Raw genomic sequence first — 26,636 nt, 5'->3', positions numbered from 1 at the left:
ACATTCAGGTTAAAAACCAGTGTAATCCATGGTCTGACATCAAAAGATGACTGTTGCATTTGTAAATGCTGTGAACCGCCCTGATTGAGAGCAGTATACAAATTTAATAAATTAAAAAATAATAGAGGATTGTTGGTATATCCTAAACCAGTTTTGTTGAATTTATAAATAAATTAGGAGTTTATTATTCAGTTTGACCCTGATTGATTCAGTACTTCTGAAATAACCCAATTTGAACTGACCCAATTCAGAAGTTCTGTTGTTCAGCTTGGGTCAGATTCTGATTCTTGATTTGGGAAAACTGAAGCATCTCACTTTCCTCTTTACTATGGCCTTCTTCTTTTTTTTTTTTTAAGGCTATGACTTTTTTCCCCAGAATTAGATGAAATCAAGTGGGGGGGGGGGCAAGAAACTGTTTTGAATGGCCAGTTCCTCTGGCATCTGCTCCTTTGCAAAGGCTCCAAGGTCCTGATGGCAAAATTTCATTCTCACTTTTCTCCCACCCCTGCCCAGTACAGTGAAATGTACAGCCTTAAGGTTAAATTACCTGACAGTTAGAATTCCATAATGGTTTTTGATTTTTGTGCAAAGCAGCCATACATATGCAGCTACTTGGAGTTAAAACATGGCCATACTAACATGCCATTTTCCCAGTCAAAATGACCCACAGCTTGCCTCTCACTCCATGGAGAAAGCAGCTTTCTGCTCCAGATTTGAAGCTTCCAAGTGCATAATGGAACTAAGTAATGAGGGTTTAGGGCAGCAGTCAGGGAGATAAACATAGGGGAACAGCTACCAGGAAGTGAGTTAGCAGAAACAGACCCGGGATAGAGAAAGTTGGGGAGTTGAAAGCAAGTTTGTTTGAATAAAGTTGGTTCATATTACTCCTGTTTGATCATTCACGTAACTGACATCATGTGGCATATCGCTTGTCAAATATCACTTGGTAAACAAAGCAAGCTGATGCAAGCATATGTATGAGTAGTGCTGCCTGCAGTTTGACCCTCAGGGATTGATTTGCAACAGCAAGCAGATCACGCCACAAACATGTGAAGAAGTGCATCCTGTATTAAGGAGGTCACTTCCAGACAAGAAGCCAGCTATGTCTGGTACATTATTTTAGCACTTTTGGGCACCCATGCTTGGTTTTTTTTTATAATATTTTATTAAGTTTTATCAATAGAAAAGTTTAAAAAAAATTAGAAAAATACATAGAACAAAAAAAAAATACAAGTTACAAAATACAAAGATACAGACATTAAACACAAAAATAGAAAGGGGAAAAAAACCACATATACAAAAAAACCAAAAATCCCTCTTTCTTAGTTTCTCATCTTTCATTAACTTATTTTCCTGACTTCCTCACGTCTCCCGTTTTTGTATCCCTTTTAGAAATTGGTTCAGCAAATTCATGTCCTATTAGTTTATCTTTTATTAATCCCATCTTACATTTTACCTTGTTGCTAGAACCTCTTCAATTCATTTCAATGTCATCAGCATTCAAATTTTTTACAACATTTCTGCAAATAAGTTTTAAATTTCCTCCAATCTTCTTCCACCAACTCTTCTCCCTGGTCTCAGATTCTGCCAGTCATTTCCGCCATCTCCATATAGTCTATTAGTTGCATCTGCCATTCTTCCAAGGTGGGTAGGTCTTGTGTCTTCCAATGCTTTGCGATGAGAATTCTTGCTGCTGCTGTAGCATACATAAAAAATGTTCTATCCTTCTTTAACACTGATTGGCCAACTATGCCCAGGAGGAAAGCCTCTGGTTTCTTCGGGAAAGTATATTTAAATACCTTTTTCAGTTCATTATATATCATTTCCCAGAAGGCCTTAATCCTTGGGCACGTCCACCAAAGGTGAAATAATGTACCTTCAATTTCTTTACATTTCCAACATTTATTATCGGGCAAGTGATATATTTTTGCAAGCTTGACTGGAGTCATGTACCACCTGTACATCATTTTCATAATATTCTCACTTAGGGCATTACATGCTTGGGCACCCATGTTTGAAGAGGATTTTGTGCAAGCTACAAAATCAGGCCAAATTTCTAACTGATCCAGTGCAAGTATTTCACCAGTGTCACTGGGGGAAGTGACTCTCATTAATCAGCAACCTTGTGCTTTATACCAATCATTAACATTATGGGCAGGTAAATCCAAGGTTAACGGCGCTGCTCAGGATTTAAAAGGTAGCGTTACATAACAAATGTTGGCTGTCATTGAAGATGGATTCCGCCGTGCCTCGCTTTCATGGCAGTGCTGTCTGTTTTGTCTTTGTTCTCATCTGCTTTGGAGAGGCAAAGAGGCTGCTAGTGATACCTCAGGATGGAAGCCACTGGCTCAGCATGCGTGCTGTGGTGGAGAAGCTCAGTGAAAGAGGGCATGAGATAGTGGTGGTGGCTCCAGAAGTTAATCTGCTCATGAAAGAATCAAAGTATTACACAAGGAAAATATTTGCTGTGCCGTATACAGCAGATGATCTTTCCCAGCGTTTCCGTTCGTTTGGCAACCAGCCCTTTGATGAAGTCTCTTTTCCTGCCATGATTTTGGGAGCATATAGGAGCTTAATGCATCTCGTTGAGATGTTTTTCATTAATTGCAAAAGCCTTCTGAGGAACAGAGAAGTCATGAAGTACCTGGAAGAGACTCAGTTTGATGCACTTTTCACAGATCCAGCTTTGCCATGTGGAGTCATCCTCGCTGAACATCTCTCCATCCCTTCTGTGTACTTCTTTCGTGGATTCCCATGCAATTTAGAGAATGCTATCAGCAAATGTCCTGACCCAGTTTCTTATGTCCCAAGATGCTATAGCAGCCACACTGATCACATGACATTTGCCCAGCGAGTGTTGAACCTGCTCATTAGCTTCTTAGAGACGCCACTTTTTAAGAGACTGTATATTTCTTACCAAGAGCTTGCTTCAGAACTCCTTCAGAGAGACGTTCACTTACCAACACTTTACAGAAATGGCTCTGTCTGGCTTTTACGATATGACTTTGTATTTGAGTACCCCAGACCTGTGATGCCAAATATGGTCTTCATTGGAGGAATCAACTGTGAAGAAGGCAAAATCCTGCCACAGGTAGGTGCTATGTATCAATGGTTTTGAGCTTAGATCTGTGTTGCTACCATGCTCTTTGCTACGAACACAGCCACACTTGAATGAATTATCATAGTGAGATGTTGATTTCTGTACTCCTGTTTGAAAACAAGTTTGGTAGGGGCATGAGATGGGACATTTGTGGCTGTAGCTCAGCAGTTGTGGAGATAAACCTTTGCTTAAAGAAAACTGCCTGGTCCTGTGATTATTTGATCTGAGAAACATGGCCGTATTGACTTGTTACAGCAGGGGTTTGTCAAAATTGCATTTCTGGGGCTTGTTGATATTGAGGGATAGTGTATAAACTATATCTACTGTTTTCCATTTCATTTGTGACTTTTAACTGTTATTATATTTTTATGTCACAAGTTAGTTGCAACCTCTTTAATAGGCCCCATGCAAGCTACACTGTTATTCAGGATGGATGGTTAAGGGTGGGTGCGGGGAATGAAAAAGGTGTTATTTGAGTATGATACAAACCAACACCCCCACAGAGAACTGGATCAGATTAAAAAGAGCAGTGTAGTAGAAGCTGGGGAGAAGGAGGAGAGAGAAATAGAAGAAATGGGTATGTGTGCAGTTATATTCCTGGCCTTCTTTACAAACTATATGAGAAACATGTCAAAATGGAGGGGGAACAAGAGTGCCTGGGTGAATCTAAAAAGGAAGGCATTCCTTGAGCACAATGTTTTACTGGGCAAGGATCACACGATGAGCAGCTACAGGGATGGGGCTCAAAGCAAGGAGACTCAAGAGCGTCAGCCTGCCTGGGTTTACGCCACTAACTGCTCCCCTAAAATTACACTGGTTTCAGAAGTCTAAGCTCAGTTATAGTCTTAGAAAGAAAAAACAAACGAACTAAATGCATTTGCAATGAAGTATCAAGGTGCAGAAAAGGAAAGAATTAATGAGATGTCCTTGACAACAGGGAATGCTTGACTCTAGATGGATGCGTACATTTCAAGCACCACCACCACCCCCCCTGGAAAAATAAAACTTGAAACTGTGATTGATTAAGTGTGCTGGGAGCTGTAGCTCTGTGATTAACAAACTACAGTTCCCAGGATTCTTTGTGAGGGGAGCTTTAATTGTGTTTGCAGCCTTATTGGGAGGTCACAGAGGTTTCAGTAGCCAACTGATAAGTGATACAGTGTGGTTTTGATTGAATTATCAAACAGGGAACACATGACTTTAGCTCTTCCAAGTTCAGCTGTCAAGTCAGCAGAAAAGGTCTGGGGCCTTCTCCTCTGCATTTCAGTAGGGGGTGTTGACTGGAACTGAGAAATGCAGCCTGTCCTAACTTGTTAGCTCTTGCCGGGGATCATTTCCAGATAAAACAGAGAATTGTGAACCAAGGGGATAGTGTGAGAAGGAACAGAAAATGGGGGCACATTTTTATTTTAGACTTTGGCAGCCTAACTGCAGACCTGCAGCTCCCAATATGGACCGGCCAATCGTGTTACATCACTCAGGAATCAGGTGGACTCTAACGCGTCACAATACTGGATAAGGAAAGCTGTGGTCTAAAGAGTTGTGGTAGCAAGTACTTAATGCCCTGATAAGGAGTGACAGCCCACACTACCGGCCAGTACATTCCTGCATGTGTTACTATGATGGATGATAGGATATTGTGCAACTTGGCACCCAGTCACAGCACATCAGTATACAGTAGGCCTGCAGCTTACACAGGGGTACATTTCAGGGATTGTGCCTGTAATAGGTATGAGTTACTCGTGCGTAAACTGGTGCCTTTCTCGGTTAATTTGCCTTGTTAAACCTTTCTGACTGCACAGCCCCCTCTCATTGTGGCTGCCTCAGTCACTGGCAGAATCCGTCAGTGGGCGTTTCTTGAACCTCTTCCAACATAAAAGTTGTTTGACACCCAGTCTCCGCCTTCTCTCACTGCGCGGGAGTCTTCTGCGCAGGGAAGGAGTGGGTAGCAGAGGACCTGGGCTCTCCTCACTGATGTCCAGTGAAGAGTCCTGGAGCCCTCTCTCCAATTCCCCCGTCTGCCCCCCTTTATCCCTGGTGTTGCGCTGATTGGCTTCCCCCTCCACTGAGCTGTTTCTCCCCCTGCTGCTGGGTCCTTCGCCAGCATCATCTGGGAGCCTCCCCTTCACCTCTCGCTCCGATGTCAGTTCCCTGACAGTGCCTAAAGCTAAAACCAAGAATAGTCAATATACAATGGCAGGTGGTATTGCCAAAGTACTTTTTCCTGAACACGCCTCCCCTTTCTGCCCCCTATTCATTCATTCATTCATTCATTCATTCATTCATTCATTGCCAAGTGCATAAAGCTGAATGCGCACAAGTTAAATGTGAGTAAGTTGTGGGCTTACTATACAGGAGAATCAAATGGGGCTATATCCCTTGGCTTATGCTGTGCATACTTAGAGCTCACAAGGTGCGAGAACATGTGCTTTGAGGGTCATTGAAGGAGCCGTGAAATAGGCAAGTTTGCTGATGATACAAAATCTTCAGTGTGATGAAAACAAAAAGAGATGGCATTCAATGTAAGCAAGTGCAAAGTGAAGCATGAAAGCCAAAGAAGTGTGGGTGGGACATTTTCTCCTAGTCTACTGGCCACGTTTTCTGCAGCTGGGGAGAAAAGCCTTAACTTTCTCCTCATTTGTTGCCATCTCCCCCTAACTGCACCCCACTTGGCAATTAGTCTCAGTACATGGGAACTTCCCCCAAATTGCTGGGCCAGGATGAGGCACAGGATTATGAGACAGCGGCAGCTACCTCCAAAATCACACCCTTCCTGCAGAACAATTAGACTAATGGGGAAATGTGACCTTTTTTAAAGACTAACTGCAGGGGGAGAAAGGGAAAGAAAAGAGAAATAAACAAAGAAGAAGTGAGGTGGAAGGGAGTTTTAAATTGCTGTGATTGGAAGGGAGGCAGGGAGGATGCTGATGGGTAAAGGTTTTCTGAAAGTAGCATGTATGTGTGGATAAATATGTGTTAATTGGAACTTATTTTGATTTTGGCCTTGCCCACCACTGGCATGCGGCAGTTGCCTGTGAAAGGATTGTGACCTGTGACTTAAAAAATGTTCTCTGCCCATGCTCTAGATTCTGGCAGCAGAGTCTGGCTACAGATCTTGGCAGTGCTTTTGTAAATATATATGGCTTCCCATTGTTCCGTTCTTGTGGAGGCATATTTGTGTAGTATCCGCTTTTTGTTAAAGTGGAGCTTTTGCTTGAGAAAACTCTTCCACTTCAGTGTCAGTGGTCTCTGTGGAACAAATGTTGGTCTTAGCCATTCTCATCCTCCCTCAGAATCTATACATTTATTTACAATATGCCCCATATTTATGTTAACATTGCCAAGGCTCGAAGTTACAGTATTGGCTGTTTGCATTTGCAATTACATGCACATTTCTCTTTGGTGTTTTGTACAATAAGCTTGGTTTCAGATCCTCTTGTCTCATTGGGAGGGGTGGAAAGGCAAAACCTCATCAGGTGAGAACATCACTCTCACTGCTTGAGGATCTGAACTGGCTGCAAGCCCTTCCTGTGTCCTGAAGACTCCAGTATAGGAGAAGCCTTTTTACCAGTACCTTTGAAACCCCAGCAGACCACTTTGCCATCCTTGGACTCCAGTCTGGAAGCCCCAGCCGAACAGTGGTCTTCCCAGCGCCATCACTCAGCTGCTCCTGAAGTAAGTTAGAGCCAGGGCTGGCCCAAGACATTTTGTCACCTGAGGTGAGCCACAAAATGGCTCCCCCCCCCAATCCACCAGTGAAAATCAAGAACAGAGGGGTAATAAAGATCCTCGTAGAGAACAAGGAGGAAGTAAAGATCTACATCAAGAGTGGGATGGGGGGAATCAAATCAACCTTACCCAATGGTTGAAGTGGGAATCAAAGACTATTTTGTGTTGGGGGGGCTGTTCTGCATCACATTGGGTGGGTGCAGAACCCAGGAGACCCCAGAGGGCAACCCTCACCATTTTCTTGCTATGGGTGGGAGACGAGCAGTGCCTCCTTTTTGCAGAGAGGCCTCTGTGGAGGTGGCCTGGGGGTGGGCTGCCAAGGAGGCAGCCTCCAAGTACCTGCCTCCAAGTAGTAGCCAGCCACGCATTTCCTGGAGACTGAATCTGCTGCCCCTGTGGATCTTGCCGCTCTCTCACCCTGAGAGTCCCATGGAGCTATCCAAGGTGCTGTCTTTGCTGGTCTGTGGCCGAAATAAAATTTGATGCTGATACTATGTTTTCTTTGAATTTGGCCTTATCTGACCTCTGTGTTGCCTGACTTTGATTCAACAGAACCTGAATTATTACTTGTTTTCCTTACTAGCACACAAACTCACAACTAACATATCTCCGATGTTTGTGTTACAGCTCCATTTGGCTAAGATAAATGGGTTCTTTAAAAAAGTCCAGCATTCCCTTCCTCAGGGTGAAAGCAGGAGCTCCCACATCCCTGGTCTCAGGCCGCCAGCTGGCCAGGAAAGCACGAGTGGGGAGTGATAGGCGCAAATGGGGAGAAGAGAGATGTAGCTCAGCATGGCTCGTGAAAAGGCTGGCAATGGCGGTGTCGCTGTCATAACTGCATCCCAAGCATGCTCCCCTGGCACCACACAATTAAAAGAAATGTATCAGACTTTGTGAGGAGTAGGAAGGGGAATTATGGGTAAATCTGAGGCTGTTGGTGATAAAATCTCACATTATCACTGCTCAGATAATGATGAGTCAGCTCAGCAGCTGAAAGACTCCTGCAGAGCACAGTGTTATATTAGGTGGTGATGAAACTGTGCAAAAAGTTTATTTAATATGAACATTTAAATTAAATAATGTGTCACACAAATACAATCCTATAGAGCAATGATGTTTTCAGTTGAAGAATAAATAGGATTCATTATGTAAGAACAAGAACTATCAAGACCACACTGATAAATTCCTAGCAGGGTTGGAGAAATATCTTGCTTCCACTGGCCTGATCCTTCTCAGGGTTGACTCTGTGGGCCAAATCATATGACACCAGGGGCAAGGTGCTTTGAGTCCTGAAGTTGAGACTTAAAACACCTTGCAGAAGCTGGTAGAACAGGTATTCCCCCTTCATTTTAGCATGGATTTCAGTGCAACCCCTTCCTGAATCTCTCAGCCGCCCACCAGCTGTACTTGCCCATCAGCTGACATCATTTATGACAATGGCATCTGATGGATGCAAGAATGGGATTAAATAATGCATTGACTCTGTGCCTGTTCTTTAGCTTTAGTGGCTCTAACCACTACTCATTCGCTCAGTTCTTTTATTATAATTACAATGGGAAGTTTTTATTGTTTTCAAACATAACAACTGCAAAAGTATTCTCTGTAACAATGCAAGCAATAACAAGAAAATGAAGGATGGCTAAACATTTTGTGTAATTCCAGTAGTACCTTTTATGAGCTTTAGCACCTCCCAAAGTAAATGTTTAACTAGAAGCCTTGGCTTTTAGTTAAATGTTTACTTCAAGAGAGCACACAAGGTCAGACTTTGCACTCCAGTATATAAGGGGCTGGCTTGGAGCATACAGCTGATACTTTCTGAGAGAGCAGCAAGCAGACAGACCAAAAAATGGCTCCTATGGCCTGCTCCCAGGCATACGTTTCCATCCTCATGCTGCTTCTATATTCTTCGAGTTTTGTTTCTGGTGGGAAACTCCTGGTGGTACCCATGGATGGAAGCCACTGGCTCAGCATGCAGTCCATCCTGAACCAACTCAAGAAGAATGGGCATGAGATAGTCGTCGTTGCACCTGAAATCAATATGCACATAAAAGCGTCAGATGATGTTTATACTTTGAAAAGTTATCCCGTGCCCTTCACCCAAGAAGAAATGGATATCTCTATTAAAGAATTTGGAAATGACAATTTTCAAGAGCTTCCTTTTTTGGTCAGGTTTTTTAGAGCAATTGAGAGAATGAAACAGACAAATGCTATGTTCTTAGCTGCTTGCACACATTTACTATACAACCAAGAACTGATGAGCTATATCAATGAGAGCAAATTTGATGCTCTCTTTACAGATCCTATGATGCCTTGTGGCCAGATAGTTGCTGACTACTTTGGCATCCCTTCTGTCTTTTTCTTACGAGGAATACCATGTGGTTTTGACTCTGAAGCTGCACAGTGTCCGAGACCTCCTTCTTATGTCCCAAGAGGTATGACAGGAAACTCAGATCATATGACGTTTGCCCAGCGGGTGAAAAATATGCTGTTCCACCTGGCAGAATACTTCCTCTGCAGTTTTGTCTACTCTCCTTATGCAAGTCTTGCTTCAGAGTTTCTGCAGAGAGATCTGAGTCTCACAGAACTTCTAAGCCATGGATCCGTTTGGCTGATGAGAATGGACTTTGTGGCTGAATATCCAAGGCCACTAATGCCAAATATGATTATAATTGGAGGGGTAAACTGTGCTTGGAAGAAGCCGTTATCTCAGGTTGGTAATGCTTCTTCTTCTTCTTCTTCTTATTATTATTTTATTTTTGTTGTTGTTAAATTTATTATGACAGGATTCTGAATTCTGTAGAATTTCTTTTATGAGTAGAAGCATGATTTTTAGACTTTCTAGTCAATCACCAGTTTGGTGCAACCAGTGCTATTTTTTCTTTTGTGGTACAGTTTGATATTAATTCCAACCACCACCATCCCAGCAAAAAAACCCAAAAAACTCAATAGAAAACATGCAATGAGTTCACTAAATAATCTATAAATAGTCTATAAAATATACAAAATATCTATAAGTGGTAAGAACTCTCCTAATAACACCTCATTAACTGAACTGAAAATGCCTGCCTGAATGAGATTTCCCCTGGTGCCTAAAGGAGAACAATGGCACCAGGCCAAGAGCAAGCCCCCTTTCCCCATCCATGCCTGCAGCGTGCGCTGATGTTGTGTCTAGTTTCCGGGCAGCCACAGCTGAGTCAGAACAGCTCATCCCAGCTCATCCACCCAGGTTTCAGGAACACGAGCAATATCGGTATTCTCATTCTCAATCAAGTCACGAATGGCTCAAAAATTATGTTCCAATTTTCTTCATGAGCCAGATTGCAACAATGATTATCATGAACGATCTCAAGCAACTTTGGCCAAGGAATTTGGGGAAATGGCATAATTCAATTGATGCCGAGCTGAAGTCTTGGAAACACCTAAGGCTTAGTTGCCTGGACTGGATTGCAGCAATTAAGACCTCTGTTTTACCAAGATTCCCATTTTTGTTTCCAACCCTCCCTGTAACTATCCCCTCAAATATCTTTGTTAAATGGCAACTGTTGCTTAATGGATTTATCGCTTGGGGAAGCGTGGTCATCAACCTTTTATTCGACCGTCAGTCAGAAAAAAAGTACATTTGTCAATACACAGTTAAAAGCTCCAGGAAGATTTTACAACTTAGCCAACACTAAAATGGGCTAAACAGATAGCCCCATATCAATACAATCAATTAAAGTCTTGCGACGCTTAAAAGCTAAAAAAAGAAATTTGGCCACCAAGGAAGGTATAGCTCTAGTGACGTTATTCAGCAAGTGTAAAACCTGGTTTTCTCCAGATAGGAAGCTAGACTGACATAGGCATGGGTCTATAAAATTTTGTCTAAGCTCTGCATAAGAAGGGCAAGTCAAGAGAATGTGTTCGGTGGACTCAACCACACCCATGGCACAATGACAGGTTCTCTGGGCGTATGGTACTCCCCTGTACCTTCCCCACAATATCGCAGAGTCAAGGACATTTAATCTAGCCGCTGTAAGAAGTCTACGGTATTCCACATAGTGAATTTCTGCAAGGTAGGGGGCTGGTATGGTCCGATAAATCTGGTCCCCTAGGAACATCCCTGGTTTTACCTGAGCTATGTCCTCTTGTCTGGCAATGTCACTCAGTCTCCGGGAGATCACAGCTCTAGCTTGATTGTACATCATAGACTCAAAGTAAAGGTGAGACAATCCGCTGGATTGAACCTCGTTAGTGACCTCCCTTTCCCACGATGATTGGAAATCGTCCCTCAATATCAAGGGGGCAATACCCACTGGTTTAAAACAAAGCTTGAGCCATAGCCAGAGCTTCGTCTTCAAGGCCACATGCCGTATAGCTTGACAGCCGACCTCTAATCTCATAACCGCACCCGCTACCGAGGGGGGAATCCTAAGGATGGCTCTAAGGAATCGCGTTTGGATAGAATCCAATTTCAAAAAAACCCTACTGGAGCCTAAAGAGATGCCCACCAAAAGAAGGGGGAGGACTTTCATTTGAAAGAGTCTCAAAGCTATCTTCTCTGATTGAGCCTGATTCTTAGCATATAGGGATCTAATCTGGATGGCTGCTTTAGATGCTTTAGTTGTTATATTGTCTCTATGGGCCAGAAAAGACCTATTTGACCGTATTACTTGTCCCAAATATTTAAAGCAGTTAACCTGCTCTAAGGGGATCCTGTTCATCGACCATCGACGGAGTCTCGGTCAGGCAGAGAAGACCATGATCTTGATCTTAGCATAGTTGGGTTGGAGCTCATGCTGATCACAGTATTCATGTAGAGCTTGCAGCATTCTCCTCAGTCCAATAGGGGATCTGGCAAGAAGTGCGGCGTCATCTGCATACAGAAGAACATTCAGAGATCGGCCTGCTAATTTGGGGGGGTGGAAAGCATCATTGGCCATGTGAGTCACCAGTGAGTTAATGTAAAAATTAAACAATGCTGGGGCCAATAGACAATCCTGTCTTACCCCTCTAGTGGTGGTAACAGGGTTGGAGACTAGGCCTTTATTGTCTAACCTGATTCTCAGAAAGGTGTTTGTATGGAGGCTGATAATCAGATGAAGGAGACGACGATCGAACTTTGTAGCAGCCAGTTTTGTCCATAGCTGCTTTCTAGAGATTCGATCAAATGCCTGCTTAAGATCAATAAAAGCCACATGAAGAACCTTTGGGGCTTTGCCAGCATACTTTTCTGCCAGGTGATTCAAGGTTAATATTTGGTTTGTGGTAGATCTTCCAGGGCGAAAACCCGCCTGTTCATCGGCAATGATATTGTCGTCCTCCATCCATTTCGATAGTTTGTTTAGCAGGTACCCCGAGTAAATCTTCCCAATGACATTTAGCAAGCTGATTGGCCTAAAGTTGCTCGGCTCTGTACGTGGACCTTTCTTATGTATTAATACAATCAACGCAGAGCGTTGAGGATTGGAGATCGTTATCGCTGCAGGGGGGTCCACATAGGCTTGTGTCTGCCTATCTTTAGAAGCATCTATAATGGCCAACGCTGGACCCATCAAAACTCTACCCCTTAAGGCAGTCCCTTCTTGCCGGTGGGATGGTCGGCTAGTAAATCGTGGGGAGGGGTTCATAGGAAGGGTCCGTTGCTGCGAATTCCGGTCATGATCCTCAGTCCTCCTTGTAGGCCTGCTAACCAAGTTTGCTGAGTTTGGGATTTTCCCAATAATGCCCCTACAGTTGTTAAAGAAGCATCTTTGTGGAAAGATTCCAAACCAGTTGAGACGATTTCGAAGTTTGCTCAAAAGTGCAGGAAGCCTGGGCGAGTCGAACTTGAGCAACAAGCGCTTAAATTTTGGAGTCTCTGGCAGCCATTCTAATGATAGGAGACCACCCTGGGCCAAGTAGGACCTGGTCAACCTTCGCAATGAGATCACAGCAGCTTTACAATTTCTCCAGGCATAATAGGGGAAGCAGGAGTGAGCGATGTTCAAGCATATATTGTTAGGGGTGAGTTGGAGGTTTACTAGCTGCTGCCCCCTACTTAGGCTCTGTGCCTCATGATTATCAGGTCCCTGATGCTTTAATGGCGGATTCAAAATCGAAACAGGGGTTTTGGTGAAGGCATTTAGTTTTCCCTCTAACATATTGATGGAAGCTGATAGCACCTTTATTTCGTCAGCCAAGTGCAGGCAATATTTCTGCAAAGTCCTCAGCTCCGCTGATCGCACTATATCACATAAAGATTTACGATGAGGGTCGGAGTAGGGAGAGAGGCCATCTGGGCTGGAGGTCATATCCAACAGCGATTTGTCTCCTGGCAAGGGAGTATTAGAAGTCGTTGTGGGATCATATGGACAGTCTACCTGCTTGGAGGTGTTTAAAAGGTTGTTTGGAGTCATTGCAGGATCATGTAGGCAATCTAACTGCTTGGAAGTAACAGGTGAAGGAGGCACAAGGTTGCAGAAAAACTCCTCCAATGATGAGATAGAAGGCTCTAAGATCTTAGGTGGTGAATCCGGCCCAGTAGGCTTCGAGACCTTAGACATAGGTTCTGAGGCATTAAAGGAACGGTCTTCCACAGAAGAGGTACGGCCACGTTTTAGATTCGTCATGCTAAACCCCTTGAGCGGCTCGGTTACCTAAGAGTCCTTCAAAGGTTAAGCAAGAGCTGGTGGAAGGCCAGGGAAGCACAGCCGGTGGCTGCCCAAGTTACAGCTAATCAGGTTGTTAGTGAAGCTCATTAAGGAGATTTATGGCGCTGGCTTTGCAAGCTTCCACAGGGTGAATTCCCGGCATTATCATCAAAACATTATTGTGCCAACTTCCAGAGAAAAATAGGAGCTGAGTAACTTACAGCAGGAACTTGGAAAGGGGGGGAGCTCTGGCAAGCGCGTCTTACTTCGTCGCCATCTTGGGAGTACTCCCGGATGAGATATTAAATCACTTCATGCCCGGGGAAGCGTGGTCATGTGACCAATAAGACCCTCTATAGACCTTGGATGAAGGAAGGACTGAGAATGCCTGATCTGAAGTACTATCATGAGGCTTTTCATCTAAAGAAGCTAATTAGAATAGTCAAAGAGACCCTATGAATTAATTCCCTCTAGTCCTTCAATATGTGTGCTGCTGTTTCTTAGTATATCTAGACCTAAATTAAGGGATGTATCTCATCTTTTTTTGAAGAGAGCATTGATAATGTGGAGGAAGTGTAGAGCTTCTCTGGCCCAGGGCACCTCTCTGCTCTTTCCATATTGGAATCATCCAGCCTTCAAACTGGAAGAGGTATGAGCAATTCCACTTGTGGAAAGATAGGGGTCTATATAGAATCAACATGTTTTTACATGAGTAGAATGTGTGCTTTTATTTAAAATGCATATCTGGGTTATTTGTGGGGCATAGGAATTCGTTCATTATTTTATTCGTTCATTATAGTCTGGCACACCACATGGTCTGAGGGATGGTGGAGTGGCCCATGGCTGAAAATGGTTACTGACCCCTGCAATAGACGAATTAAGACCATTTGAGTTGAGTTGTTGCTGGATTGTATTTAGGTGAGCAGCACACAGAAGGTGTGTGGTGATAAAAAGCACCACCTAGACATCACCATGTACATGACGAAAAATTTAGGAGCGAAAATTTAATAAACTTTAAAGAAAAAAAGAACAAAATATTCATCTTGCTGGAATGTAGTAACCTTTAACATCTTCAGCAAGTAGTTATGAACTTTTATGACCTCCGCTTGTTACAAAACCAAAGTGTTTAACTGTGATGAATCATCTTCTATAACTGTAGTAACTTAAGATTTCGTTAATGTAAATAACTCAACTGGAATTCTTATGATTAGATAATGGTCTAATGCTGGTGGCTATAGGTTCAGCAGAGTCAACACGTTAAACATTTACTTGATGAGTTCAGGGCCACTGGCAGAGGAACGGGAGTGCAAAGGGAGCAGACTGCCCCCGGCACCACTATTCCGGTAGGGTGCCATCGCAGCGCCCCCTGGACACGCGCCGTACATCCCCACATGTGTACCAGGTGCCACGCCCCCCAGGTGGCGTGTCACACCCCCAGAACATGTGCCACGCCCCTGCGAGCAGTGCACCATGCCCTCGCGGGCAGCATACCAGACCTCCGGGATGCGCACCATGCCCCTGGGGGCAACGTGTCATGCCCCCAGGGCACACACCTTGCCTCTGCCTGCTTAGGTGAATTTTACTGTGCAGTAGGTGAGAATGTTTTAAATAATTCTCACTTCTGGAAAAGGTTGTTCAAGTATTTAAAAACATATCTCAGATTATTTCCATGTTTGCTTCTACTTGTAAGACAGAGAGCTAGCAGAGCAACTTTGATGCCATATCTTAGGATCCCACGCTTCTTGGGCTGAATATCTTTCCTTGATTATAGTCTACTTCTTGCATAGACTTCCATATGGTTTGAATTCTGAAGCAGCCCAGAATCCAAGCCCCTTGCCTTATATCTCAGGAACTTACACAGCTTATTCTTTTTTATTTATTTTATTTTTTAAAATATTTTTATTGGTTTTTAACATACAAAATTATAAAACATACCACACAATTTATCACAAATACATTCTTATTGGACTTCCATCAGCACCTCTGATAATCCTCTGTCTTAATCACTTCTTATGCATTTCCTAACTTACTATTGTCTTTACATCTCTTAACATATCACGTCTCCTTCTCCATTTTTGCAATATTTCTAATATTATTCCTCACAGAACTTCTTGCAAACCTACAAACATCATCTGGTCGTCACAAATACTTCTCAAATAATCCGTAAATTTACTCCAGTCCTTGGTAAACTTCTGGTCCCGCCGGTTTCGGATCCTTCCCGTTAGTTTATCAAGGAACTTATACAGCTTATTCAGATCATATGACATTTACTGAGCGTGTGACAAACATTTTAATGATGGTGTTAAATTCTTTATTTTGCACTTTTTTGTAAAATATGAGTATCTTGCTTCTGAATCTCTGCAGAGGAAGATTACAATCTTGGAATTTTTTTAAAGTAAAACATCTCTTTGGTCGCTGAAGTATGAATTTGCATTTGATTACCTCAGACATGGTTTTAATTGGAGAGATAAAGTCTGGACATAGAAGGCATTATCCAACGTTTGAAACACTTTCTCATGAAATTACTATATATCTGCAATTTTACAGGACCTCCGTCACCTGCATTATGATATGATCTGTGCCTTGACTAGTGTTATTAAGGAGCTAGCAACTCTACTCAATATGTTGGGATCCTTGACAAACTGATTTGCTTTTGTTTCTGCTCCACTGATGCCAAACATGTTTGTCTGGAGCTAAGCACTATTTTCATGTAAAAAAAGGATAGTGGGTGATACCCAGTGCTGAAGCTTCACCAGTGCAATGGACTTTGTGCAGGCAGTGGAACTCTGTCCTTTCCTATTCCCTTCCAGCCCACCCCCGCCCCAAAAAACCTCAAAATAAACTCCAGATGGTTGGAAGTCCCTCCGTTGCATATTCTGGAGATGGATGTGGGAAGCAGAGGAAACACTCATTGCACGAAGCAAACAGAGGGAGAATTGAATACATCTCAATATATATTTAAAATAAAAATATTAAAATGAATGTCTGTTACCATATGCTACACTGGCTTGCTGCCATCTGACTAAGAATTTTTTTTAAGTAACAAGAGAGGATGATGCAGCAATTGGCAGTGGCTACTCCTGGTGCTGATGCTGGGTCTATCTGCTGCTGCCTCTGCAATCTGCCTCGCTCTGGGTGGTCATGGCGGTAGGCGGTATAATACCTTTAATTTCTGCCTTTCCTCTCTATGAGGAAACTCACAATAATGAGTTGCTAGCTGTAATGCTTGATATCAGAAATAAGATATTCCGGCTCCACTTGTCCTCTCTTTTACATAGAAATATGTACAAGAGATTATGTTTTCTTTAATATTGTTACCGGCCACCCCAATTCCAGCTGAGCCGTGCACAGGATTCCAGAGGTCTTGGCCCTAAACCAGGGTCTGTGCTCCTTTGGGGAATTGAAGACACACCGCAGGCTGTCGTAGCTTTAAGAAATATGGTTTATTCACCTATTTACACCTTCAGTCTGCCTGGAGGGAGTCCAGATCTTACCGTATGGCTGTGTCAAAAGAGGCTTGTTCCCCACAGCAGTGCAGCCCTGGAGTCCAAGGCCTCTCTCCCAGCCTCCCTTCAGCCAGCCTGCCCAAATGGTTCTGTCCTTTGTTCTCAGCTATTCCAAGCCTTGTGCCAAAGGCCCCAAACTCTTCTGTGATATCACACCCAGCACAGGCACCAACTTCTAGGGGCCAAGGCAGTTTCGGCCCCCTGAATTTTTTAATTTTTTTTTGAGGGGCAGCCCCCCTCAATATTCCGATGGTGTTGCACATGGGACATCAGCACATTGCACAATGTCACATTGCCCCCCAATCCTCTGCAGAGGCTGGCTCCTTGGACGTCCAGTTACCCTGTCAACCTTCCAACCCCAACTCCCCATATCTGTTCACATCTCAGGGCAGGGGAAAGGACTCTTGCCTTGCCAATGGCCCCGTGTTGTTTTTAATGGCCCTACATTGCCAGGTTATTTTGCATACGCTAGCCCAGGAATACTTCTGCAGCTTGTATTTTGCCTTCATATCCCAAATAATCAGAATTCTACCATTTATTAATTTATCGGGTTTAGGGAGGTCCCCTTTCTAGCACCAATAAAGTTGATACTCCATAGGAAGCTCACAAAAAAGAGTACAATATATGACATTATGGTAACTATACTGCCTCACCTCTGCGAGCTACAGGATAAAACTACAAACTTATGCTGAATCATCTGCAGGCAAATATTGCTACTGAAGAGATTTGTTTCGTTAATGTACAACATAAACTCATTTGGCCCTATTCTTATCTATTTAGTAAGTTTGAATGTAGCCCCGGTCATAAGATCAGCGGAGGACATTAATTAAACATTTACCTGATGCTTGGAATCAGTGATGCTGTGGGCTACATCAATATTATACTCAGCAACATCTGATTTTGTGCATTAGGCATACAGTATATCAAAGTCAGGGCTTCTTGTTACCATGACAGGAACGATGAATTCAAGGTCTCAACGAGGCACTGGCCTTCCCTTTTTGTTCTGTGTTGCTTGTTCTAGTTAACATTTTAAAATCTGAGGGTTACAGAAGCACACCACATAATTGTGCTAAATCATCTTCAGCACCTCTTGCTGTTAACGTACGACATGAACTTGGTTGGCCCTGTTCTTATCTGTTCAATGTTATTTCATGCACAGCCTTTGGTCCTGATAAAAGTAGCATCAGTGAAGGGCACACATTAAACATTTACTTGATGCTTAGTATGAGTGAGTCCATTGGCTGCACCAACGTTATACTTGCAACATCTGCTTTCATATATTAGGCACAAAGCGTATAAGGAAGTCAGGACTCCTTGATACCACGATGGCCAGGCTGAATTCAAGGTCTCAACTGGTTGCCGGCCTTGCCTTTTGGTTCTCCTTGTGGCATTGTGCCGAAAGTGGGAAGCTGTTGGTGTTGCCTCAAGATGGAAGTCACTGGCTGAGCATGCAAGTGGTAGTTGAGATGCTTGCGCAAAAAGGACATGAGGTTGTGGTTGTGATGCCAGAAAACACTTTGGTCATGCAAACGTCTTCTGAGCATTTCACTGTAAGAACACATTCCGTGCCTTACACCCAGGAGCAGTTGGACGAATTTTACAGGGCTATAGGTGAGAATATTTTTAATAATGATCACCTCCTGGAGAAGGTTGTTCAATTCTATAGAAATATATCTCATAGTGTTTCCATGTTTGTTTCTGCTTGTCGGCATCTTTTATACGACAAAGAACTCATCCAGTTCCTCCGGCAGAGCAACTTTGATGCTGTGTTTTCTGATCCTGTGCTGCCTTGCGCTCCAATCCTTGCTGAATATCTTTCCTTGCCTAGAGTCGACTTCTTACGTGGACTTCCATGTCATTTGGACTTCCAAGCTGCTCAGTGCCCAAGCCCCATTTCTTACATCCCACAGGGTTTTACAACTTACTCGGATCATATGACATTTACTGAGCGTGTGAAGAATCTTTTAATGACTCAGTTCAATTCTTTAGTTTGCTACTTATTTTATGAAAAATATGAACAGCTTGCTACTGAGTTTCTGCAGAGGAAGATTACAACCTTGGAACTTTTTAGTAAAGCGTCCCTTTGGTTGTTGAGGTATGACTTTGCATTTGATTACCCCAGACCTGTGATGCCCAACATGGTCTTTATTGGAGGGATTAATTGTGCCCAGAAGAAGCCATTATCCAAGGTTTGTAACACTTTATCATGACATTTGTAGTTATTTTATTGGTGTTACGCCCTCTGTCTTTCTGTATGTCAACTACAGCAATTTATTGTAGCTCAGTGGTAGAGCTTTCCATCAGAAGATTCCAGGTCCCCTGGGGCATTTCCAGGTAGGGCAGGAAAAGACCCCTTTCTGAAGCCCAGGAGAGCAGCTTCCAATCCATGCAGAATATACTGAGCTACACAGAACAGAGGTCTGACTCAGTAAATCGAGATTCCTATGCAGTTCTTTTTTTCTAGACAAAACAGTGCTGGGTGGGGGTGGGTCGCACAGAGGGTGAAGATTGCCCTCTGCGCCCTCTATTCTTCACCTCCAGGCGAGCACTTGTGGGACACGCAGAGGGGGGCATGACGTGACATCACAAAACACTGGGCCCCCTCCATGTGGGAGGCAAGGGGGCGCTCCTGAAGCCAGGGAGCAGGAGCTCTAGGAGGCTGAATCAGTGGAGGATTAAGCATCCCTTTTGAATACAAAAGGGAAATGTTGCAGGAAACCCACAGAATTGGGCAGGAGTCTCAGGAAGACATGCATTAAAGATTTATTTGAACTCATCAACCAAATATTCTGCTTCAGGACAATTGCTTATAGGTGGATATTTTTGATGGGGAGGATTGCTTCCTTCTCACATAGCTATTCACAAACTTGAACTACCGACCTGAATGCAGAGGGGACTGGTTTAAATCAAAGCAATTTAAAAAAAAAATCACAGAGAGGACCAGCTTAAACAATTACATCAAATTGACAATCTGAAAATCCAACTTTTTTCAACAAACATGTCTACTAACTGGTTGCTATAACTTTTGAAATTAGTGATATTGTAGTTACCTGGTTCAGAATGCGAATAACAAACTTAGTTGGTCTCTGAGGTGCTACTGGAAGGAATTTTTTTATTTTGCAGTGTGTGTTGTGTTGGGGGGGGGGGGAGAAGTGCCTTCCCAGCAGTGGCAGTGCTGCTGCTCAGCGGAATGGAGATGGAACAGAGAGTGGCGGCAGCAAAGTCCCAGAGCTCTTGATTTGTGGTGGCTGCAAAAGGGGGGTGGGGACAGATGGCTAAACTGGGGGGGGGGGGCAGATAAATACCAGTTCAAGCCAATTGCTGATGGGCAAAATAGAGGCTTGTGGGGTGTTTTTCTTGTCTTTTTGCAGAGACATGGTGTATATTTTTAAACAGAATTAACACTGGCTTCCTGTGCCAGGGCAGGCCTGCACAAGACCTCCGTGCTCTTGTTGTTGTTGTGGAATATTGTTACAGTAGTTATAGCCTTCAGGTGTGTTTTTGTTGTGCCTTCAGTGTGCAGCAGCATTTTGGTCACTGGAAACGAAATGGCTAGTTTGTAGTCAGCTGAGCAGCATATACAGGTAAGGGGTATGAAAATAAAAGCCCCTCCTACCCAGAGGGGTACATGACAAACTACTTTCCCCAAAAAATAAAGTGCACCAAAGACTCAGCTATACAGCTGCAAATAAAATATTTACGTGTGTTTTAAGTGTAATATACAATGTGACACTAGATGGCAATAGTGAGCCTTATGGAAAATTCAACATATTTTTAAAAACACTTTTCAAAAAGCATTTTCAGAACAGTTTTTATATGCGTGTAGATTCCATCAAAGAAGCTTCCCTGTCAGCAGTGACTACATTTTTGTACTGGGCCATTTTTCCTCGGTGGATTATCCATGGATTGGGAAAATCTGGATTAAATGTGTAGGAATTTGGGGCTGCCATTTTGTTAAGGATGATGTGCACACATTGAAAAACCTTGCTCACATAACTAAGAGCAAAGGCACAGTAAACGGACATGGGGAGAAGCCCTTTATTTGTCTGGACATGTTCCAACTATTGATTGGTAGATCATCATTGCTTATTCTAGTTAACATTTTAAAATCTGAGGGTTACAGAAGCACACCACATAATTGTGCTAAATCATCTTCTACAACTCTTGCGGCTGAATAGTTTTCTTTTTTGTTGTTGTTAACGTATGACATGAACTTGGTTGGCCCTGTTCTTATCTGTTCAATATTATTTCATGCACAGCCTTTGGTCCTGATAAAAGTAGCATCAGTGAAGGGCACACATTAAACATTTACTTGATGCTTAGTATGAGTGAGTCCATTGGCTGCACCAACATTATACTTGCAACATCTGCTTTCATATATTAGGCACAAAGCGTGTAAGGAAGTCAGGACTTCTTGATACCACGATGGCCAGGCTGAATTCAAGGTCTCAACTGGTTGCTGGCCTTGCCTTTTGGTTCTCTTTGTGGCATTGTGCCGAAAGTGGGAAGCTGTTGGTGTTGCCTCAAGATGGAAGTCACTGGCTGAGCATGCAAGTGGTAGTTGAGATGCTTGCGCAAAAAGGACATGAGGTTGTGGTTGTGATGCCAGAAAACACTTTGGTCATGCAAACGTCTTCTGAGCATTTCACTGTAAGAACACATTCCATGCCTTACACCCAGGAGAAGATGAGTGAACTTCTGAGTTTGATGACTGAGAATGCTCTTAAGAATCTGAATTTCCTAGAGAACATGGTACAGTTGTATATAAACATATCTCAAGTTACTACCATGTTTGTTACTGCTTGTCAGCATCTTTTATACGACAGAGAACTCATCCAGTTCCTCCAGCAGAGCGACTTTGATGCTGTGTTTTCTGATCCTGTGCTGCCTTGCGCTCCAATCCTTGCTGAATATCTTTCCTTGCCTACAGTCTACTTCTTACGTGGACTTCCATGTAGCTTGCACTTCCATGCTGCTCAGTGCCCAAGCCCCATTTCTTACATCCCAGAAGCTTATACAAATAACTCGGATCATATGACGTTTACTGAGCGTGTGAAGAATGTTTTAATGTCGATGTTAGCTTCTTTATATTGTTACTCATATTATGGAAAATATGAACATCTGGCAACTGAATTTCTGCAAAGGAAAATTACACTATTAGAACTTTTTGGTAAGGCATCCATTTGGCTAATTAGACAAGACTTTGCAGTTGATTACCCCAGACCGGTGATGCCCAACATGGTCTTCATTGGAGGGATTAACTGTGCCCAGAAGAAGCCATTATCCAAGGTTTGCAATTCTTTATGGTGAAATTGTTGTTTATTTGCCGCCTTTCGTGACCTTCTGGCACTTGCCTTATCCTTCATGAATGATATTTCCTATTGTGCATCTACTTAAGTGTTAGGACATAGACATCCTAGTTGCTCCATTGATGGAACAAAGCCTTTTTTTCCATTACCACCAACTCTTTAGTGCAAATGAAGTGGTAGATTCCAGCAATAATAATTTTAGAGAAGAGCTAAGGCAGTTTCCGGTTCATTCATGCACCAAAAACTCTGTTGTTCCAATTAATTGTTCAGAACTGAAAAGCCTGTTAGCTTTAGTGCTTTCTTGAGTGTCCATGTTGCTTCAGACCTGCAGGGGAAGGGAATTCGCCTGAAAGGCCCAAGGAAGAAACTGGTTAGGCTGGTACTTTTACAGGTGAGTTCTACCCCCTAACTGCCATGGACTGAGCCGGAGACATGTTCACCATCAGGTATCTGTTCTGCCCCTGAGCTATGGTACTGTCCTTTGCTGTACTGATCACCTACCTAACTGCTGAAAATGCCTTTCAGCAATCTGAGGGTTTGTGAAATCTGTTGTGAGAAAAACAGAAAGTGAGTTTGGATAGGAGAAACAGTCCCCCACATAGCTAGAAGGAGTTTTGAGCTGTTGCTTAGATGCAAAGGTAGAAGCAGAAATGCTAGCCTAGCATTGCTTACAGTGATGCAGGTTCTTTCTTTCTTTCTTTCTTTCTTTCTTTCTTTCTGAGAGTCATAACCCCTGCGTAAACTGTGGGCTTACTGTATACAACTGAACAGATAGTGAGGAAGGTCATCCAATCTGCAAGAGGAGAAACGTATGTATGGTACTGTATCTTTGCTAATCAAGAACTGTAGTCATCATTATTTGAAACCCAAGAATTGTTCAGGTGAGCAGTGATAAGGAAACCACCCATGTGACCCCCCCCCCCCAAAGTGCAGTAAGGAGCTTCCAAGCCGTCAGCAACTGTGGTTTTGTACTTGGTCATTTTTACTTATCCAATTATTTAGGAAGTGGGAAATCTAGATTAAATGGAAATTGGGGGGATGGTGCTGGCTTTTTGCTCAGAATGATGTCAAATGGAGATTGCAAAAAACTCTACTAATACACATGACTAACAGAAAATTGACAATAAACTCCTGTGTGGAGCAGTCCTTTGTTTGAGTATTTCCCAAGTGATCTCTGGATTGTACTGCTTATTCTTAGTATTTTTTTAGTTTGAGTACAGTGGTACCTCGGGTTAAGTATTTAATTCGTTCCAGAGGTCCATTCTTAACCTGAAACTGTTCTTAACCTGAAGCACCACTTTAGCTAATGGGGCCTCCTGCTGCCGCCACGCCGCCATTGTGTGATTTCTGTTCTCATCCTGAAGCAAAGTTCTTAACCTGAAGCACTATTTCTGGGTTAGTGGAGTCTGTAACCTGAAGTGTATGTAACCTGAAGCGTATGTAACCCGAGGTACCACTGTACTGTATTTGATTTTTAAAAATAATAGTTTTATTTGCTGACTAAAGAGTTTTGGGGGTTTATTTTATTTTATTTTGTTTTATTTTATTTATTCAATGTGTATACCACCCTTCTTCTAAAGACTTCATGGGGGTTCACAGCATAAAAATACAGAACAATACCACAAAATACATAACAAAACAAGAACAAAACCCAAACAAACCAATAACCCTGATTCCACAAAAGGACGTAGACTGTTAATTAGCCCAAGTCCTCGTTGATAAAGAATGTTTTTGCCTGGCACCTAAAAATGTATAATGAAGGCACCAGATGACATTCCACAAACAGGGAACCACTATAGAAAAGGCCCATTCTCATGTTGCCACCCTCCTGGTCTCTCATGGAGGAGGCACACGAAGAAGGACCTCAGAGGATGGTTGCAGGATCTGAGTCGGTTCATACTGAGATAGACAGTCCTTGAGGTACTGTGGTCCTGAGCCATTTAACCATTTAAAACATCAACTCAGTTGACATTGCTCTTATAATTGGATATACAGTAGTACCTCGGGTTACACACGCTTCAGGTTACAGACTCCACTCACCCAGAAATAGTGCTTCAATAGAGGCCCCATTAGCTACAGTGGTGCTTCAGGTTAAGAACAGTTTCAGGTTAAGAACGGACCTCCGGAACAAATTACCATATTTTTCGCTCTATAACACGCACCAGACCATAACACGCACATAGTTTTTAGAGGAGGAAAACAAGAAAAAAAATATTCTAAACGAAATAGTGGATATATGATTTTTGTGGTTCATGCTGTGGCCACAGACATGTGATCTGACAGTGAATTTGGAGTAGCTCAATGCAAAAATCCTGAGGATCCATGTGGATCCATGCTTTGTAACCACGGAGGAGGGAAGGAAGGGGAACCATGGATCCTCTGCTCACGACTGCAGCAGATCCCCCCTGCCACCCGCAGGCATTCGCTCCATAACACGCACAGACATTTCCCTTTACTTTCTAGGAGGAAAAAAGTGAGTGTTATGGTGCAAAAAATATGTAAGTACTTAACCCGAGGTACCACTGTATGGGCTATTTGTCCTGACAAGAGGTTCAGCAGAGGCAACAAATTAAACATTTACTTGATGCTTAGAATCTGTGATCCTGTGGGCTGCTCCAGTGTTTTATTCTGCAACATCTGCCTTCATACATTAGGCTCACAAAGCGTATAGCAAGTTCAGGGCTCCTTGATTCCATGACAGGAAGGATGAATTCAAGGTCTCATCCAGCAGCTGCTGGCCTTGCCTTTTGGTTCTGTTTGTGGCGTTGTGCTGGAAGTGGGAAGCTGTTGGTGATGCCACAGGATGGAAGTCACTGGCTGAGTACAGATGTGGTAGTAGAGACGCTTATGCAACAGGCTAGCCTGCAGACTCCTTATCACCCAATCCAGGTTGGTTTGTAGAACCGACCTTTGACCAAGATTTCGACATTCCACACTGCCTTAATAAATGTGTCACAGCAAATAAATATTTGCAGAAGAAGATAGGGCTAAAGGCTCACAAGAGGCTTTGTTTCCTCTGCTGTTCGCAATGGTTTTTTTACATTCATTTCATTTTGGGTTGGAATTATGCCACAATGCAACCAGCAAGAAGATTTCTATGCGTCAAGGCATTTGTGTTTTGCTTACTCTCTTTTTCTGGAGCCCTACGGATGGAGGAAAGGTGTTGGTAATACCCCATGATGGCAGTCACTGGCTCAGTATCCATCCAGTTATGGAACATCTTCAGCAGAGAGGACACCAAGTAGTTGTCGTTGCTCCTGAGACGAATTTATGGATAAAGTCATCTGTACATTATACATTGAAAACATTTGCCGTGCCCTACTCAAAGGAATACTTGAAGGCAGAATTCCAAAAGCTTGGTCACAGGATTTTTGCACGTCAGCCTTTCCTGGAAAGAATGACTGGGACATTTTCAAGAATAAGAAATATTACAATGCTTCTGTATAATAATTGCAAGCAGCTTTTATACAACAAAGAGCTGATTTCTTACCTTAAAGAAACCAAATTCAACATTGTAGTTATGGATCCAGTGTTTCCATGTGGGCAGATCTTGGCTGAGTATTTATCCCTTCCTTCTATTTACTACTTGCGGGGAATTCCATGTGGTTTAGACTTTGCGGCAACACAGTGTCCAAACCCACATTCTTATGTCCCAAAATTTTTCTCGGGCAATACAGATCACATGAACTTTAAACAGAGAGTGAAGAATTTTTTAATCGGCTCGCTGGAATTCATGATATGCCATTTTCTTTATTCACCCTATGGAACACTGAACAAGGAATTCCTGCACCAAGATGTGACAGTAGCAGACCTTTATAGTCAAGCATCAATTTGGCTTCTGCGCTATGACTTTGTTTTTGAATATCCCAGGCCTATCATGCCCAACATGGTCTTCATTGGGGGTATAAACTGTGCAAAGGAAAATCCACTAACTCAGGTCGGAATCCACCTCTCAACTCCCCCTCACTGAGACGGTTCAAAACTTCAGTTTAAAAATGGAGGATGAGAAAGGGATTAGGATTGAGATATTTCAGTAGACTGGAAAAGTTAATAGCATGGTGCCATCTCCCTTTTGACATAATATCAGAACGTCTGCGGCCATACTACCCTGAACACGCCCGATCTTGTCTGGTCTCGGAAGCTAAGCAGGGTCAGGCCTGGTTAGTACTTGGAAGGGAGACTTAATATTGGAATCAAGAGGCACAATGCAATTACCAAGCAGCAGATTTAAAATAATATGCACAGAGGCCCTGGGCTTATAAATCCTAATGCCTAATACCTTAGCTGAGCTTAGCGAACCGCCTTATTATATCATATTTATGTCAGCCTGCTAACTTGCTTTGCTGATGTGGAAAACTTTATTATTTATTATTTTTATTGGTTG

The 26,636-nt window shown here is 42.9% G+C and overlaps 1 protein-coding gene across 5 annotated transcripts in view; it reads left to right on the top strand.

Moving 5' to 3' along the window:
• Positions 1–998: 998 nt before the first annotated feature.
• Positions 999–26,636, top strand: part of LOC310692680 (UDP-glucuronosyltransferase 1A6-like) — a 35,656-nt gene continuing 10,018 nt past the window's right edge. Inside the window, exons 1-2 of one of the 5 annotated variants that reach the window (XM_083473809.1) lie at positions 999–1,109; positions 1,989–3,091. In XM_083473809.1, coding sequence (XP_083329935.1) covers positions 2,234–3,091 — 858 coding nt within the window. In that variant the 5' untranslated portion in view covers positions 999–1,109; positions 1,989–2,233. Of the gene's footprint in view, positions 1,110–1,988; positions 3,092–8,628; positions 9,540–18,033; positions 19,133–21,249; positions 22,233–24,945; positions 26,190–26,636 lie in introns of those variants that run through there. The other 4 variants (XM_083473806.1, XM_083473808.1, XM_083473807.1 and 1 more) reach the window with 4 other exon arrangements.

The sequence above is a fragment of the Podarcis liolepis genome (assembly GCF_965112155.1).
Source record: "Podarcis liolepis genome assembly, chromosome: 1".
Classification (NCBI taxonomy): domain Eukaryota; kingdom Metazoa; phylum Chordata; class Lepidosauria; order Squamata; family Lacertidae; genus Podarcis; species Podarcis liolepis.
The sequence above is the reverse complement of the archived record's forward strand: the minus strand, read 5'-3'. Positions and strand labels throughout refer to the sequence as shown.